Below are 14,777 nucleotides of genomic sequence, written 5' to 3'. Positions count from 1 at the left end.
TCATCATTTTCATATGGTCCATCTCTGACACTTCTCTTCCCTTCCTTGACCTCTCTGTCTCAATTTCTGATGATAGACTGTCCACCAATATCCATTACAAGCCTACCGACTCCCACAGCTACCTCGACTACAGCTCCTCACACCCCGCTTCCTGTAAGGACTCCATCCCATTCTCTCAGTTCCTTCGCCTCCGTCGCATCTGTTCTGATGACGCTACCTTCAAAAACAGCTCCTCTGACATGTCCTCCTTCTTCCTTAACCGAGGTTTTCCACCCACGGTCGTTGACAGGGCCCTCAACCGTGTCCGGCCCATATCCCGCGCATCCTCCCTCATGCCTTCTCCTCCTTCCCAGAAACATGATAGGGTCCCCCTTGTCCTCACTTATCACCCCACCAGCTTCCGCATTCAAAGGATCATCCTCCGCCATTTCCGCCAACTCCAGCATGATGCCACCACCAAACACATCTGCCCTTCATCCCCCCTGACGGCATTCCATAGGGATCGTTCCCTCCGGGACACCCTGGTCCACTCCTCCATCACCCCCTACTCCTCCACCCCCACCTATGGCACCTCCCCATGCCCACGCAGAAGATGCAACACCTGCCCCTTCACTTCCTCTCTCCTCACCGTCCAAGGGCCCAAACACTCCTTTCAAGTGAAGCAACATTTCACTTGCATTTCCCCTAACTTAGTCTACTGCATTCGTTGCTCCCAATGCGGTCTCCTCTACATTGGAGAGACCAAACGCAAACTGGGCGACCGCTTTGCAGAACACCTGCGGTCTGTCTGCAAGAAAGACCCAAACCTCCCTGTCGCTTGCCATTTTAACACTCCACCCTGTTCTCTTGCCCACATGTCTGTCCTTGGCTTGCTGCATTGTTCCAGTGAAGCCCAACGCAAACTGGAGGAACAGCACCTCATCTTCCGACTAGGCACTTTACAGCCTTCCGGGCTGAATATTGAATTCAACAACTTTAGATCTTAAACTCCCCCTCCCCCCATCCCCACCCCGTTTCTCCCCCCTCCCTTTTTTTTCAATAATTTATATAGATTCTTCTTTTCCCACCTATTTCCATTATTTTTAAATCTAAAACTAAAACTTTGTTAGTCTTTCCACCCCACCCCCACTAGAGCTGTACCTTGAGTGTCCTGTCTTCCATTCTTAATTAGCACTTTTCTTAGACAATATCACCACCTTCAACACCTCTTTGATCCTTTTGTCTGTGACATCTTTTGATTATCTGCTCCTATCACTGCTTGCTTATCTTCACAATCACCCCACCCTCAACTTCTCTCTCCCCCCGCCCCCCCCCCCCCCCCACCTTAAACCAGCTTATATTTCGCCTTTCTCCTAACTATACTCAGTTCTGCCGAAGGGTCATGAAGACTCGAAACGTTAACTGATTTCTTCTCCACCGATGCTGCCAGACCTGCTGAGTTTTTCCAGGTAATTCTGTTTTTGTTTTGGATTTCCAGCATCCGCAGTAGCTTTTAGCTTTTTGTTTTTATTTCAACATCTCTTTGTCCTTTTGTCTGTGACATCTTTTGGTTATCTCCACCTATCACTGGCTCTCTATCCAGCTCTACCTGTCCCACCCCCCACCCCCTAAACCAGCTTATATTTCACCTCTTTTCTATTTTTACTTAGTTCTGTTGAAGAGTCATATGGACTCCAAACGTTAACTGTGTTCCTCTCCACAGATGCTGCCAGACCTGCTGAGTTTTTCCAGGTATTTTTATTTTTGTTTTGGATTTCCAGCATCCGCAGTTTTTTGCTTTTATCATAGGTTTACTGATGTCTGGCCCCATCTATTAGTTTTACTAAGACTCTGCTGCATCCTAAAATGTACGAACGAAGAAGCCTTGATTAGGAACTGGATTCCCGCTTGCCTGCACTCCCACGCAAAATACACCGAAATACATTTGTGAACAAAATGAAGCGCTGGTTTGTGGACAGCAACCAAGGCGAGACCGTTGCAGAGTTTTATAATTAGTTTCTTTTTTTCCAAATCCAGAGCAAGTCGATAGCGACTAAAAACGGAGAATTCAACCTGAGACCAGTATCATTGATGAATGACTGTGGATAGACAAAAATAAAATCCCTGATATATGTGATTTGCTGTTATAGGTTCTAGTGAGAGATTTAAAAACCCGCGCTCGTTCCATTTAGGGAAAAATTGTATTTTTTGGGTTCATGACCGAAAGTGAAAATTAAAGAAAGGATGAAATATGCAAATCACCGAATCGGGAAAGACGAATGAAACCGAATGATATGTGTCTACAACACTGAACACAAAAATAAAGCACAAAGTGTCATGCAGGTCCTAAAGAAAGAACACACAGCCTCTTTGAAGGTGAGGAGACGTCACCGTATTCAACAACCCGAAGCATCAATTGGCTACAAGTGCGTGTCACCATGTGCGTGGGTTTCAGCTTAGTTCATATAAAACAAACTCCCACAACAGTCACCCGATAGCAGCAAAATCTTCCACCACGGCACTGCGAAGATACACGGCGACCAAAACCCAGACTGACGCGCCACAGATGGAGTAAACCTTCAGCACTCTCAAGGCAAAATGAGTGCTTTGAAAGGTTAGCAAAGCGATTCCTTTGTTTAGCACCGAATGTTCGGATGCCTGCATCGTAGCAACTTTTCCCGAAAGCATCAAAGAGCCGGATTCCGCCAACATCCGACCTGTTGAAAATACAAGGGAGTTTTTGAATAATGAGCCGTTACATGTGGCCCTCTCTTCCCTATTTAGCCAAGGTTTTTCAAAGATCATACAACTTACTTAACGCCAGCCTCCCCCAGTTACCCGTTCTGTCGAACAGGACTTTCTTTCCTTGGGGTAACTTTACTCTGGACGATTGGGAGAGCTTTGTGGACTCGGCAAAATACGAAGCGGAATCCCAAAATGCAACCGTCAAAGCTTTGCTTATTGTGGCATACTCAGTTATTATAGTGATCTCTCTGTTTGGGAATATCCTGGTGTGCCAGGTCGTAATAAAGAACAAGCGGATGCATTCTGCCACCAGCCTGTTCATTGTTAATCTCGCCGTAGCGGACATCATGATCACCCTTCTTAACACTCCGTTCACACTGGTAAGACATTAATTATTTATGGAGGGGGTGTAGTTTTTACACTTTCTTCCTTGCATTTTTCATGTGTACTGAGAACGCTGCACCAAATCGGAAATGCAAACAACGACGTGCATTTATATAGCGCCTTTAACATAGTAAACCATCCCATTCACATATGTACACACTACACAGAAGCGTTATCAGATAAAAAGTGATACCTAGCTACATCCAGAGATATTAGGACAGATGACTAAAAGACTTGGTCAGACATGCTAACTATACAACTGCCATGGAAACAGTAGTAGTTGAGGACAACTTACATGTAAAATGATGACATGCCATAGATTTTTTTACACTGAGTTATACAAAATAACCAGACTGTACCGTTGTCTATGGTTCACCAGTTTGCTTGAGCACAAAGGTGAATGGGTCCAAACCACGTGCAAACACTTCTGATAACAACTAAGTGTTGACAATGTTCTAAAACTTCCAGTTATGTTCCTTACAGTAGCTGTGATGGTATAGCCAGCTCAACTAATACTACATCTTGTTAATTGCACGTGTTTTTTCCACCCCAATCCGGACCTTTACTGCATTTGAATCTCAATTTAAAAAATTAAAAATTTGAAGCGTTTAACTGGAACCTTTAGAGGTTAAAAACAAAAAGCTAAAAGCTACTGCGGATGCTGGAAATCCAAAACAAAAACAGAATTACCTGGAAAAACTCAGCAGGTCTGGCAGCATCGGTGGAGAAGAAATCAGTCAACGTTTCGAGTCTTCATGACCCTTCGGCAGAACCTTTAGAGGTTACTGTTTTGTGTAACACTCAAGCTCTAGAACCTCTGGATTACCTGAATAAAGCGTTAATCCTTGCTTCTTGAACAAGTTATTTAAACATTTGTATGTAACAAGCACACGCTGACAGGGTTCGTTTTCCATTTTAAGCGTCTTTGACTGAATTTATGGTAAATTGACGTGTAAACGAACAGCATATGTGAATACAATAGCGACAAACAGCAAATGGCATTCAGCTTGAAGTACAACCTTGTCCTGAATTAACTCCTAAATTTGGGTAATTCTGTTATGCAGAGTATGGCAGCGTATTTTTAATTATCGTGCAAATGTCATTGCTATAACTGTCGACAAAATGAATAGTATAATTAAACAATTAGAGGGCGATTATTAAAATCATTCCTTAGTAAATTGTATTTTTCCTATCGGTAATTTATACAAAAAGGTGGATTTTTAACCTTTCTGCACTTAAAGGTGTTGTTCCCTGGTTATATATGTCATGACTCCCAGGACACCACAGTTTCAGGCAACAGACATAAACTGTATTTGTTTGTAGCATATGAAGCATTGCATGAATAATCTTCTGGTATTTTTGATTGACAGGTTCGGTTCGTTAACAGCACTTGGGTTTTCGGGCAGGTCATGTGTCACGTCAGCCGCTTTGCTCAGTACTGCTCTTTGCACGTCTCCACCCTCACCTTAACAGCCATCGCCCTAGACAGGCATCAGGTAACTAATCAAATTTGTATGAGGACAAATTACAAAGAACTCTAATTCCTTTGGAAACCTTTTGTGGTTTCCAGCCACCAATAAAGACTTTAACAGATTGTTGGTCTTTGAAAAAGAATGTATTGTATTCGGAAGTTTCCACGGTTATTTGGCCAATCCTAAAGCCTGCTTTTCTTAACAAACACGAAAAAGGACCAAATGTTAAAGTAGGTGAGTAAGGGGTTTCACATGTTAGCTTACGGTATAGAATTAATGTTGTCCTATAATAATATTCTTTAATTTAGCACCACCCCGCCCCCCAACACAAGTATTTAAGTAAGAGTTTGTTCAGGTTGCTAAAGTGAAACAAAGCTTGATCAAGTCGCCAGAACAAACACCGTTTGGTGGATAATTAGCAGGATGAATCATACTGGAAGTAGTTGACTCAAGTCAATAATTAGCGTATTTTGTAATCATAATGAAGATACAAAAGCTGATTTTGCATTGACTGTTGCATAACGTAACCCACAAGTGGACAGACTTCTAAAATCCCTATTTCCAGCCAATTCCAGAGAACTGTAGGTGGTGGTATAACAGAGCAACTTTTCTGTCATTGCAAAGTGATGTTCAATTGAAAGCAATACAAAAGTATTTGTATAGTCCCGGAGTCGGGTCCAAACAAAGCAAAAAGGTGTCCAATCCCTTTGGGGGATGGCGCTCCGCCATCGCCTGTGATTGACATCACTTGTAGTTTAACTCCCATGCAGTTTCACATTATGATCTGAGGTGGGTAGCTACGGAACAACTATAACCATAGATTTTTAAAATTCTCACATTCTAAGGAGTCTCCTAAAAATACCACATAATTGTATAGAATCTCTTGGGCATAGGATCTGAACTCCATAGTGCTTCTTCCCTCACAAGAATGCTGTGAGAGGTTCATCGTGAATCAAACCCCCGTCGCTGTAGAACAATCACTTATTCTCGCTGCAACCCAATCCCCCCTTTAACCCTTTCCGAGCTAAAACGTGCTGTGTGAACCATTCATTGAACAGTTTGCGTTTGGTTACCAAGCTAAAGGCAAAGGAAAGCAATCAGTATTTGCAGCATTTCATACTTTCAGAACTGAGACCTCAGGCAACGCCCAGTGCCCACGGATCCGTTTCCGGCGCTGTTCATCTACCCGGTGCTGGTTATCTTGCACTGTTTCTAAAATACTCAAATATTTTAAAATAGACCTAAAATAGTTTCTCTATTTTTAAATGGAAGCAGGTGCTCGGAATATTTCTGGATTCGCTTGAATCAATTGTAGTTATTAACTGTAAAATGTTTTACAACACGAAGCAGCAGTTATTGATAGCAGTGTTAAATAAGCTTCATCACATTAAATTGTCCATTAATTCAACTGTCCCTGAAAGCAATTTCTCCGCTTGCTCTCCCCCCTTTTTTGGGCGTACTTTTTCTTCTTTTCCCTTGTTGTAATTGTATTATTTTGGAGTTTAGCCAACTAAATGTAAAATAAAGACATGCAACATCGCAAGAAGTCATTTAACAGTAATTCAGCAGTAAGAGGCGACTTTCTGCCGCGGGTTCTTTGAATGTTTGGTTTTGAGACTGTGAACATAGCGATACAGCAACGAATGATTTCGGAGCTGCTGTCATATCAGAGAAACACTGCTTCAACCAGACCTCTGCAGAGCTCTGCGCACGCGTAGTTACAGTAACACACTCTCGACATTTAAATCGACTCGGGGTATACGTTTTTTAAAAAATACTCAGACCAGGTGATGTCCTGACCAGAGTGTTTTTTTTTCTTTCTCGGAGTCAGGTGACCTGTAAATGATTTCACTTTGAAAAGGAAATGAAAGGCTCTGAAATATGCCGCGTGTGAAATATGCACTGATGCTTACAGTATTCATCTGAAAATCCCACCTGCCCTGTTTGTGGTTGACACTTAAATGCCCTCTGAACAAGGGCAATTAGGGATGGGCCATAAATGCTGGCCTAGCCAGCGACGCCCACATCCCATGAATGAATAAAAAGTTACTCGTTTAAACGGTGCCAGAATCTCCAGCAGAATACTGGAGGGAGGAATTTTAGTCAAAAGTGTTAAAGGCTCTATCATTTGCTGTGAAGGTGAGATTAGAAGTGGGTCGGAAAAGCTAAAGGGGGAGTTTTGGGGAGGTAACCATGTAACGTAATATTGCATAAATCTTTTATCTATATTAGAAATGAATGATTCTACCTTGTGTAGGTTATCATGCATCCTTTGAAGCCACGTGTGCCACCGGCAAAGGGTGTACTTTACATCATCATCATCTGGATTATGGCCAGTTGCTTCTCTCTCCCACATGCTATCTATCAGAAGCTCTTCAAATTTGAATACAGGTAAATATTTAGAGATTGATTTTCTTGATTGAGCTTCTTGTTTACCTTCTATAAATGTGGAATTTGAATAGATTGCTTGTCTCAGTGGTAGCTCCCACACTGCTAATAGGATATATGAGATGTGGCAAGTGTAGCATGCTCTGGAGGACTTACCGGGCTGAATTTTACCAGCCCTTCAGAGATGTTCTGGAAGGTGGGAGAATTTGTAACCTCACAACAAAAAGTGCTGAGAGGGAAGCCTGACATCTTTACGTCACAACTGGATATTCCAAAGGGTGGCCAGCATGGCAGGGGGTCCTTGTGCTGAAATGTTGTGGAAGGGTAATTAAGCCTGTTTAAAAGGCAACTAACTGCTAGTTTACAGGAATTTCAAATTTTACAATGTGTGTATGGGAACAAAAGGGCTTCAGATTCTCGCAGGTATAAAGAGGCTGTGAATAAGCAGGAGATCTATGAGATCTTTGGAAACAAAGTGCAACTATCTGACATGGGCCTCATTCACTCAAGCCTTGCGACCTCTGGTGAGGAGGAGCATCAGAGAGGGAGGGAACTGCATCCACAGGCAGTTGGGCAGCCACAACCTGAGGGTCAAGCATGAGCCTCTGAGGAGACAAGGAGGAGAAGGGTACATAGGGGCATGCAGCCAGCCACTTGTATGTGGAAGAGGTTACCCACCAGAGAGGTCGACCATCAGAGTCTTAGAGTGGCCGTGTCACAGAGGACTGTGTTTCTTCAGGGAGGCGATTGCAGATCCATGTGCCATGATGGAGGAAGAGCTGAGCCTGAAAGGAAATGGTAGCCACGCAATATCTGAGACACTAAAGGTCCCCATGGTGTTGAACTTCTATGGCTCAGAATTGTTCTAGGGATCTTCCGGAAATATGTCTGTGATTTCTCAGTTTGTGGCTTATTGCTGCATCAAGATGGTCATCAGTGTCATCTTCAAGAGGGGCAGCCAGAACATAGGCTTTCATACTAACCCAGAAATTCAAACTGAGAGAGCCATTGGGTCAGAGTCATTGCTGGATTCCCCCTATTGCAGGGTGTCATCGACTGTACTCATATGGCCATCAAGGCTCCATTCAGACCAGACAACAACCTTCACCTACTCACTCAGTGTACAACTGGTTTGCAACCACTGCAAACACTTCGTTCAGGTGTGTGCATGGTTCCCAGGAAGCAATGACACACTGAGGTAGTCCCAGATGCCAGGTCTTTTCAGGACACCAGATGGATCAGATGGATACTGAGTGATAAGGGCTACCCACTGAAGACATTGGCTACTGACGCCTGTAGAATCCCAAGCACTGATGCAGAAAAGAGGTACAACACCAGCCTTGGGACAACTCGAATGACCATCAAGCAGGCCACAGGCCTTCTGAAGATATGGTTCAGATGCCTGGATTGATGCCAGCAAGGGGGAATGTTCAGAACCATTCGCGACTCCTCAGATACTGAAGCAGTCCATGTCCACATGCAGCAAGACCTGGACAATATCCAGGCTTGGGCTGACAAGTGGCAAGTAACATTCGCGCCATATGAGTGCCAGGCAATGACCATCTCGAACAAGAGAGAACCTAACCATCTCCTCTTGACATTCAATGGTATTACCATCACTGAATCCCCCACTATCAACATCCTGAGGGTTACCATTGACCAGAAGCTGAACTGGACTAGCCATATAAGTACTGTGGCTACAAGAGCAGGTCAGAGGTTAGGAATCCTGCAGTGAGTAATTCACCTCGTGACGTCTCAAAGCCTGTCCACCATCTACAAGACACAAGTCAAGAGCGTGATGGAATACTCCCTACTTGCCTGGATGAGTGCAGCTCCCACAACACTCAGGAAGCTTAGCACCATCCAGGACAAAGCAGCCCGCTTGATTGGCACCTCATCCACAAACATTCACTCCCTCCACCACCGACGAACACTGGCAGCAGCATGTACCATCTACCAGATGCACCGCAGGAATTCACCAAGCTTCCTTAGGCAGCACCTTCCAAACCCATGACCACTACCATCTAGAAGGCCAAGGGCAGCAGATACATGGGAACAGCACCACCTGGAAGTTCCTCTCCAAGCCACTCACCATCCTGACTTGGAAATATATTGCCGTTCCTTCACTGTTGCTGGGACTCTCTCCCTAACAGCACTCTGTGTTTACCTACACCACAGGGACTACAGCGGTTCAAGAAGGCAGCTCACTACCTCCTTCTCAAGAACAATTAGGATGGGCAATAAATGCTGGCCTAGCCAGTGAAGCATACATCCTGTAAGTGAATAAAAAAAGGGGTCTCAAGTGTCATAATGCTGTGCTGTGCTCTGCAAAACCTGGCACTACAGAGGGTAAAGGCCTTGAATAATAAGGATATCATGGAGTGCGATGCCTCCTGCAAGGATGAGGATATGGAGGAAGATGCTGACCAGGTGCTGAATTATGGAGAACCCCAAAGACTGCAAGCAAGGCACAGTGAGATATGCACAAGGGAGGATTGCGACTCACTAATATAGACACGTTTCACATGATCCTTGCTGACAGTTCCGTGCATCCAATAAATCTACAGCCTTCTGGAGCCATTTTGCTGTTTTCTTGACAGCGCTTCACATTTTTGTGCACCCATTAAGACATTAGACAGCAACATGGGGAATACAGTGACTTCATGTAGATTGGTCCTTCACATCCACCCCTGGAGGGAGCCAGGGTACTTTCAAAGGCCCAGCAGCTCACGCCAAATGAAAGACTTTCTCTTGCCTTGCAACATTCCACATTTATTGGGAAAGAAAAGATTGCAAGTCAGCATGCATTAACAAAAAATAAACCCACCAATCCCCAGTGCAGCTACATGGTCATCTTAAAATTCTCCTGCATACTCCTGTGTGGTGCTCCCCCTGTGTTGCCGGCTGACATGGAGGCTACTGACTTTGGTACCCTATGGTTTTCAACTAGCTCGGTGGTCATCTTCTAGCTGCCTGAAGCCTGAAGGGCCCCGGCATATTGAGGCCCTCATACACAAGTGCATTCCCTTTATACCAATCTCATATTTACATATAACTGAGTGAGGGAGAAGGTAGTGTAGGTGCTAATATCACTGGACAAGTAATCCTGAGGCCCAGGGTAATGTTCTGGGGACACAGGTTCAAAGCCCACCATGGCAGCTGGTGGAATTGAAATTCAATTAATACATCAGGAAAGTAAAGCCAGTCTCCATAATGGTGACGATAAAACTATCATCATTTGTTGTAAAAACTCACCTAGTTTACTAATGCACCTTTAGGGAAGGAAATCTGCCATCCTTACCTGGACCAGTCTGAAATGGCCTAGCAAGCCACTCAGTTCAAGGACAATTCAGGGTGGGCAATAACACCCACATCCAATGAAAGAATTTTTAAAAATTCACATGTAAGGCTGTGAGGTAAGCAATATGTGCTGCACTCATCCTGGCGGATTGCACAAGGTCATTTACTCACTTGTGGCACTGCAGCTGGATGATCCCATGGCTGTTAACCTCCTCTGTGATCTCCATCCAGACTGGCTTTGTCTGGAGACTGGGATCCTCCTCCCATTCCACAGGAAGAGGATATCTGTCCTTGCCTGAGCAGCTTGAAGGAGAACCTGCAGGGAGGCATAATTGAACCGTGGGTTCACCCTGGAATTTCCTTCAACTATTCCTCCTGTTGCTGTCTTTCCCGGGGCTTCACTATGTGCTGTCTTTGTGGGTAGGTCTAATTGATAGACTATTAGAAACCCTTTAAATATGACATCAGCACTTCTCATAGCAGGATCTCATGCCGCCTGCAATGCCTGAGTGGACAACTCCTCTGTCTCTGGCAATTAATTAGCCGGCTGCAACTGAATAACTGGCTCCAGCACGTCCCCCTGCCCGAGCAGCAAAGGCTCCCACCCCTGTCTTTGGTATCGGAGATGAATTGCCATGATTAGTCAGCAATACCATTGTTGTGGTATCCTGCCACTGCCAAGACTGGAGAAGGAAGGTTCCTATAAATCAAAGATTTAAGTGTATTCAAGTTGGCACTTTCAGTGATCCCCATTTTAAATAAGACATTAAACCAAGGCCCTTTCTCAGGTCATTGTCAAATATCCCACAGTACTATTTGAAGAAGTGTTCACTCAATGTCCTAGCAATACTTAAACCTCAGCCAGCATAATTTAAAATGGATTATCTGGTCATGTGCTGCTATTGGTGAAATCTTGCTGGCCACAAATTGACTACTGTGTTTCCCCACATGTCAAGAATGACTGCACTTTAAAAGTAATTCATTGGCTGTAAAGGTCTGAAGAATGGCTAGATGTTACATGAGATGCTAGTTCTCTCCATTTTATTTCATTCAATGAATGAAACTTTAAAGTCTTCAAGAAGGTACCATAATTTTTGCACAATATCCTATGACAACTGTTCTTTTTAATGTTAATACTAAACAAACCCAACATGTAACCTTAGTAGTTTATATATTATATATATATATATATATAATAATGGTTAATTGCTCTCTTTTGAGTGTATACTCACTGTCAAATGAATGAATCCATTCAATTGAATTATCTTTGTTCACCAGAGACTGTTAGAACTAAATGTAAAAATTATTACCATCATCATAAGTTCTACTAATGAGTTTGTCCACAAAATCAAATTAAGTGCTAATAACTAAATCATTCATTCCTGGTTATCATGGAAAATGGAAGGAACCATGCAACAGAAAATTCAAAACACCACTAAAGGTTCTGTAACTCATGTACTATTTACTTATTCAGTTATTACAAACCATTGATCCCATTGATGACATCATATCTTTTATTTTACATTGCAGCAAAGAAAAGATTCGGAGTTTGTGTGTACCAAACTTCCCAGAGCCAGCAGACCTCTTCTGGAAGTATCTGGACTTGGCCACATTTATCATGTTGTATGTACTTCCCCTTTTAATCATCACTATCACATACACCACAGTTGCTAAGAAGTTATGGCTTCGCAACGCAATTGGGGATGTGACAACAGAACAGTATTTTGCACACCGACGGAAAAAGAAAAAGACAATTAAAATGCTGATGCTAGTTGTAGTAGTATTTGCTGTCTGTTGGTTTCCACTGAACTGTTATGTTGTCTTTATTTCAAGTCACATCATTCACACCAACAATGCTCTCTATTTTGCTTTCCACTGGCTTGCCATGAGCAGTACCTGCTATAACCCCTTTATCTATTGCTGGTTGAATGAGAGTTTTCGTTCAGAACTTAAATCTCTCTTGAATATATTCAGAAGGGAACATGGAGTGCAGGAGCATATCCTTCCCTCCACGGCCCCTTCTTACAGGCTAGCTTGGCCTGAACAGAGTAACTTCAAGAGGGGACAAGATCCTCAAAGTCTGCGCTCCAATAGCAACATCCAATCGGGAAAGACAGATATTTCATCGGTTGAGCCAATAGTTGCTGTGAGCTAGGACAGATAGTCCTGCCATTTTCTGATATCATGTTAGAAGCAAGTAGTAATGATTTGGATTTAACTCTTATAATGGCTGCAAAACTGTCAATGTTTGACATCATTCTTTTGTGCAACTGACAGCAACCTCTGTTGTCCGCACATGTGCAGTTAAATATGGAAATCTAGATGTTGCTGTCACTGATTCCCTGCTCCTCTATAGGGTGCACTGTTGACATCCTCGCAGATGGAATTCACTGAATTGACATGAAGCTCTGCTTTTTACAATATTATTCTTGCTGTAAAAACCCTTGAAAAAGTTACACCTTTTTGAATGAGATGTAACTGGGTTTTTAACAGCATCTTGAGTCATAATTATAGTTGAATAGCCTCTACAGCCCTGAAAACTAATTTTATATTTGAGGAATATTAAACTTATCCATTCCATAATTAAAACAACATAGATTTTAAAGTTTTTTTAAGTTTGTTTATGATATTTAGTTTCTATCTTTGTCCCATGTGTATGCCTTATCTTTATTTTGCTTTTTGTAAAATTATGAAAAGTGAATGATAAAACCTACTGTTATTCCCTGGTTTTCCATCAGTGAAAATTCTTCAGTGTGATTGGCTGTTTAGCCTGCTTCAAGACACCACTGCTAGATCCCCTATAGCTGGCACCAGAATGAAATTAACATCAGCAAAAGAGTTTACCAAATCTTTGTGGGAAGCTTTATTCAAGGTCAGTGGTGTGCAATATCACTTCACCGCTGACCACAAAATCTGGGCCATTGTTTCTGGTTCTAAAAAGCTGTTCCATCATAGTGCCATTGTACAGTATCTTTTAAGCTCTACTAAGAACGCTACACACTTGAGGATAGTATTTTTTAATCTATTGTATGAATATCAAAATGTGTACATTTACTTCAAACATAATCAATAATATGAAGATTAATTAGTCTCATTGCCTAGTTAGGGCAATAACCTTTACTGGAAATGGTGCATGCCAGGTGAAGTCAGGATCATAAATTGTGTAGACGATATACCGAAGTTTTGAGCAGGTCATTCAGTATTATAGGGTAGATGTTACAATGTTGCGCTTTCATTGTAAAAACTCAAGTATCAGGAGCATGTATCGGGAATTCAGGCACAGATATCAACAAACCGCCTTGGATTTTCCAACGATTTATTTTAATGATTTGAAAATCCAATGAGGCTGATTGACCTCTAAGCTTAGATTCCTGATATGTGCTCTGGTGCTCAAAGTTTGAAGCTGGAATTGTGAATTTGTAGCATCCACCCATACAAGCTTCAGGAATCATATTTAACTTGTACTTGATTGCTGAAGCCAAACTCCAAGAGGCTAATTCAGTTTTTAAATTTATTATTAATGTATAATGCAAAATTCTTTGTGTGGAATTTTTTCCATAGTTATTTTATTAATTTATAAAACTGTAAATATCTCTTGCACCACCTACACCTTTTGAAAAATAAGTTCTTGTCTCAGGTCTCAGGCACATAGCAAAGGGTGAAAGCTGCTAATTAACTACTGTTTTTTTTTTGATTCACTGATGATGATTTCAGTGGGCACACACCCAAAGGCCAATTATCAGCCAGTCTGAAAAATGTGCTGGCCAATATGATGACACCTACACTCCTAGATAATGTGAGCAATCCTCAAAATTGTGGTCCATAATTTAAAACATTTCTCCCAAGTTTTAATGTGTTAATTCATTGTCTAAGTTTTCTCCTTGTTTTTCACTATGGCTCTTTCAATACTATTAAATAATAAAAACATTAAACAATGCCTTCTGTTTAAGAGGTTTCTAACATTCCAGCTGCTAAAATTGATATTGAATATAAATATCACTGTATATTGATTTATTCTTCAGCAGCGATGAATGGTAGTTCTTTTCACAGCTTTGGCTATAGAGACAACTACTGAAACCCTCATCCTCACCCTTTGTAATCTCTAGACTTGGCTATTCAAATGCACTCCCAGCTGGCCTCCCATCGTCCACCCTCCATACACTTAAGGTCATCCAAAACTCTGTTGCTCATGTCTGAACTTGCACCAAATCCCATTCCCCCATCACCCTCATGCTCATTGATCAACACTCCAGTTAAGGAATGCTTGAATTTTAAAATTCTCATCCTTGTTTTCAAATCCTTCCATGGCCTTGTCCCTCCCTATTGTTTTAACCTTCCCCAGCCATACAGCTGTCCATGATATCTGCACTTCTACAATTCTGGCCTCTTGTGCACCCCCAATTTCCATCCACCTTTCCAACATCCACAAGGCACAAATCAGGGGTGTGATGGAATATTGTCCGCTTGCCTGGATGACTGCAACTCCAACAACAGTCAAGAAGCTTGACA

The 14,777-nt window shown here is 42.4% G+C and overlaps 1 protein-coding gene across 1 annotated transcript; it reads left to right on the top strand.

Annotated features, from left to right (window-relative positions):
• Positions 1 to 2,145: 2,145 nt before the first annotated feature.
• On the top strand, positions 2,146 to 14,205 carry LOC144682903 (G-protein coupled receptor 83-like). Its single transcript, XM_078545775.1, has 4 exons — positions 2,146 to 3,104; positions 4,479 to 4,604; positions 6,838 to 6,971; positions 11,799 to 14,205. The coding sequence occupies exons 1-4, from the start codon at positions 2,727 to 2,729 to the stop codon at positions 12,421 to 12,423; spliced, it is 1,263 nt and encodes a 420-aa protein (XP_078401901.1). The 5' UTR covers positions 2,146 to 2,726; the 3' UTR covers positions 12,424 to 14,205.
• The last annotated feature ends 572 nt before the right edge of the window (positions 14,206 to 14,777 follow it).

Source organism: Cetorhinus maximus, chromosome 7 (assembly GCF_964194155.1).
Source record: "Cetorhinus maximus chromosome 7, sCetMax3.hap1.1, whole genome shotgun sequence".
Lineage (NCBI taxonomy): Eukaryota > Metazoa > Chordata > Chondrichthyes > Lamniformes > Cetorhinidae > Cetorhinus > Cetorhinus maximus.
Note: the sequence above shows the minus strand (reverse complement) of the source record. Positions and strands in the feature narration are given on the sequence as shown.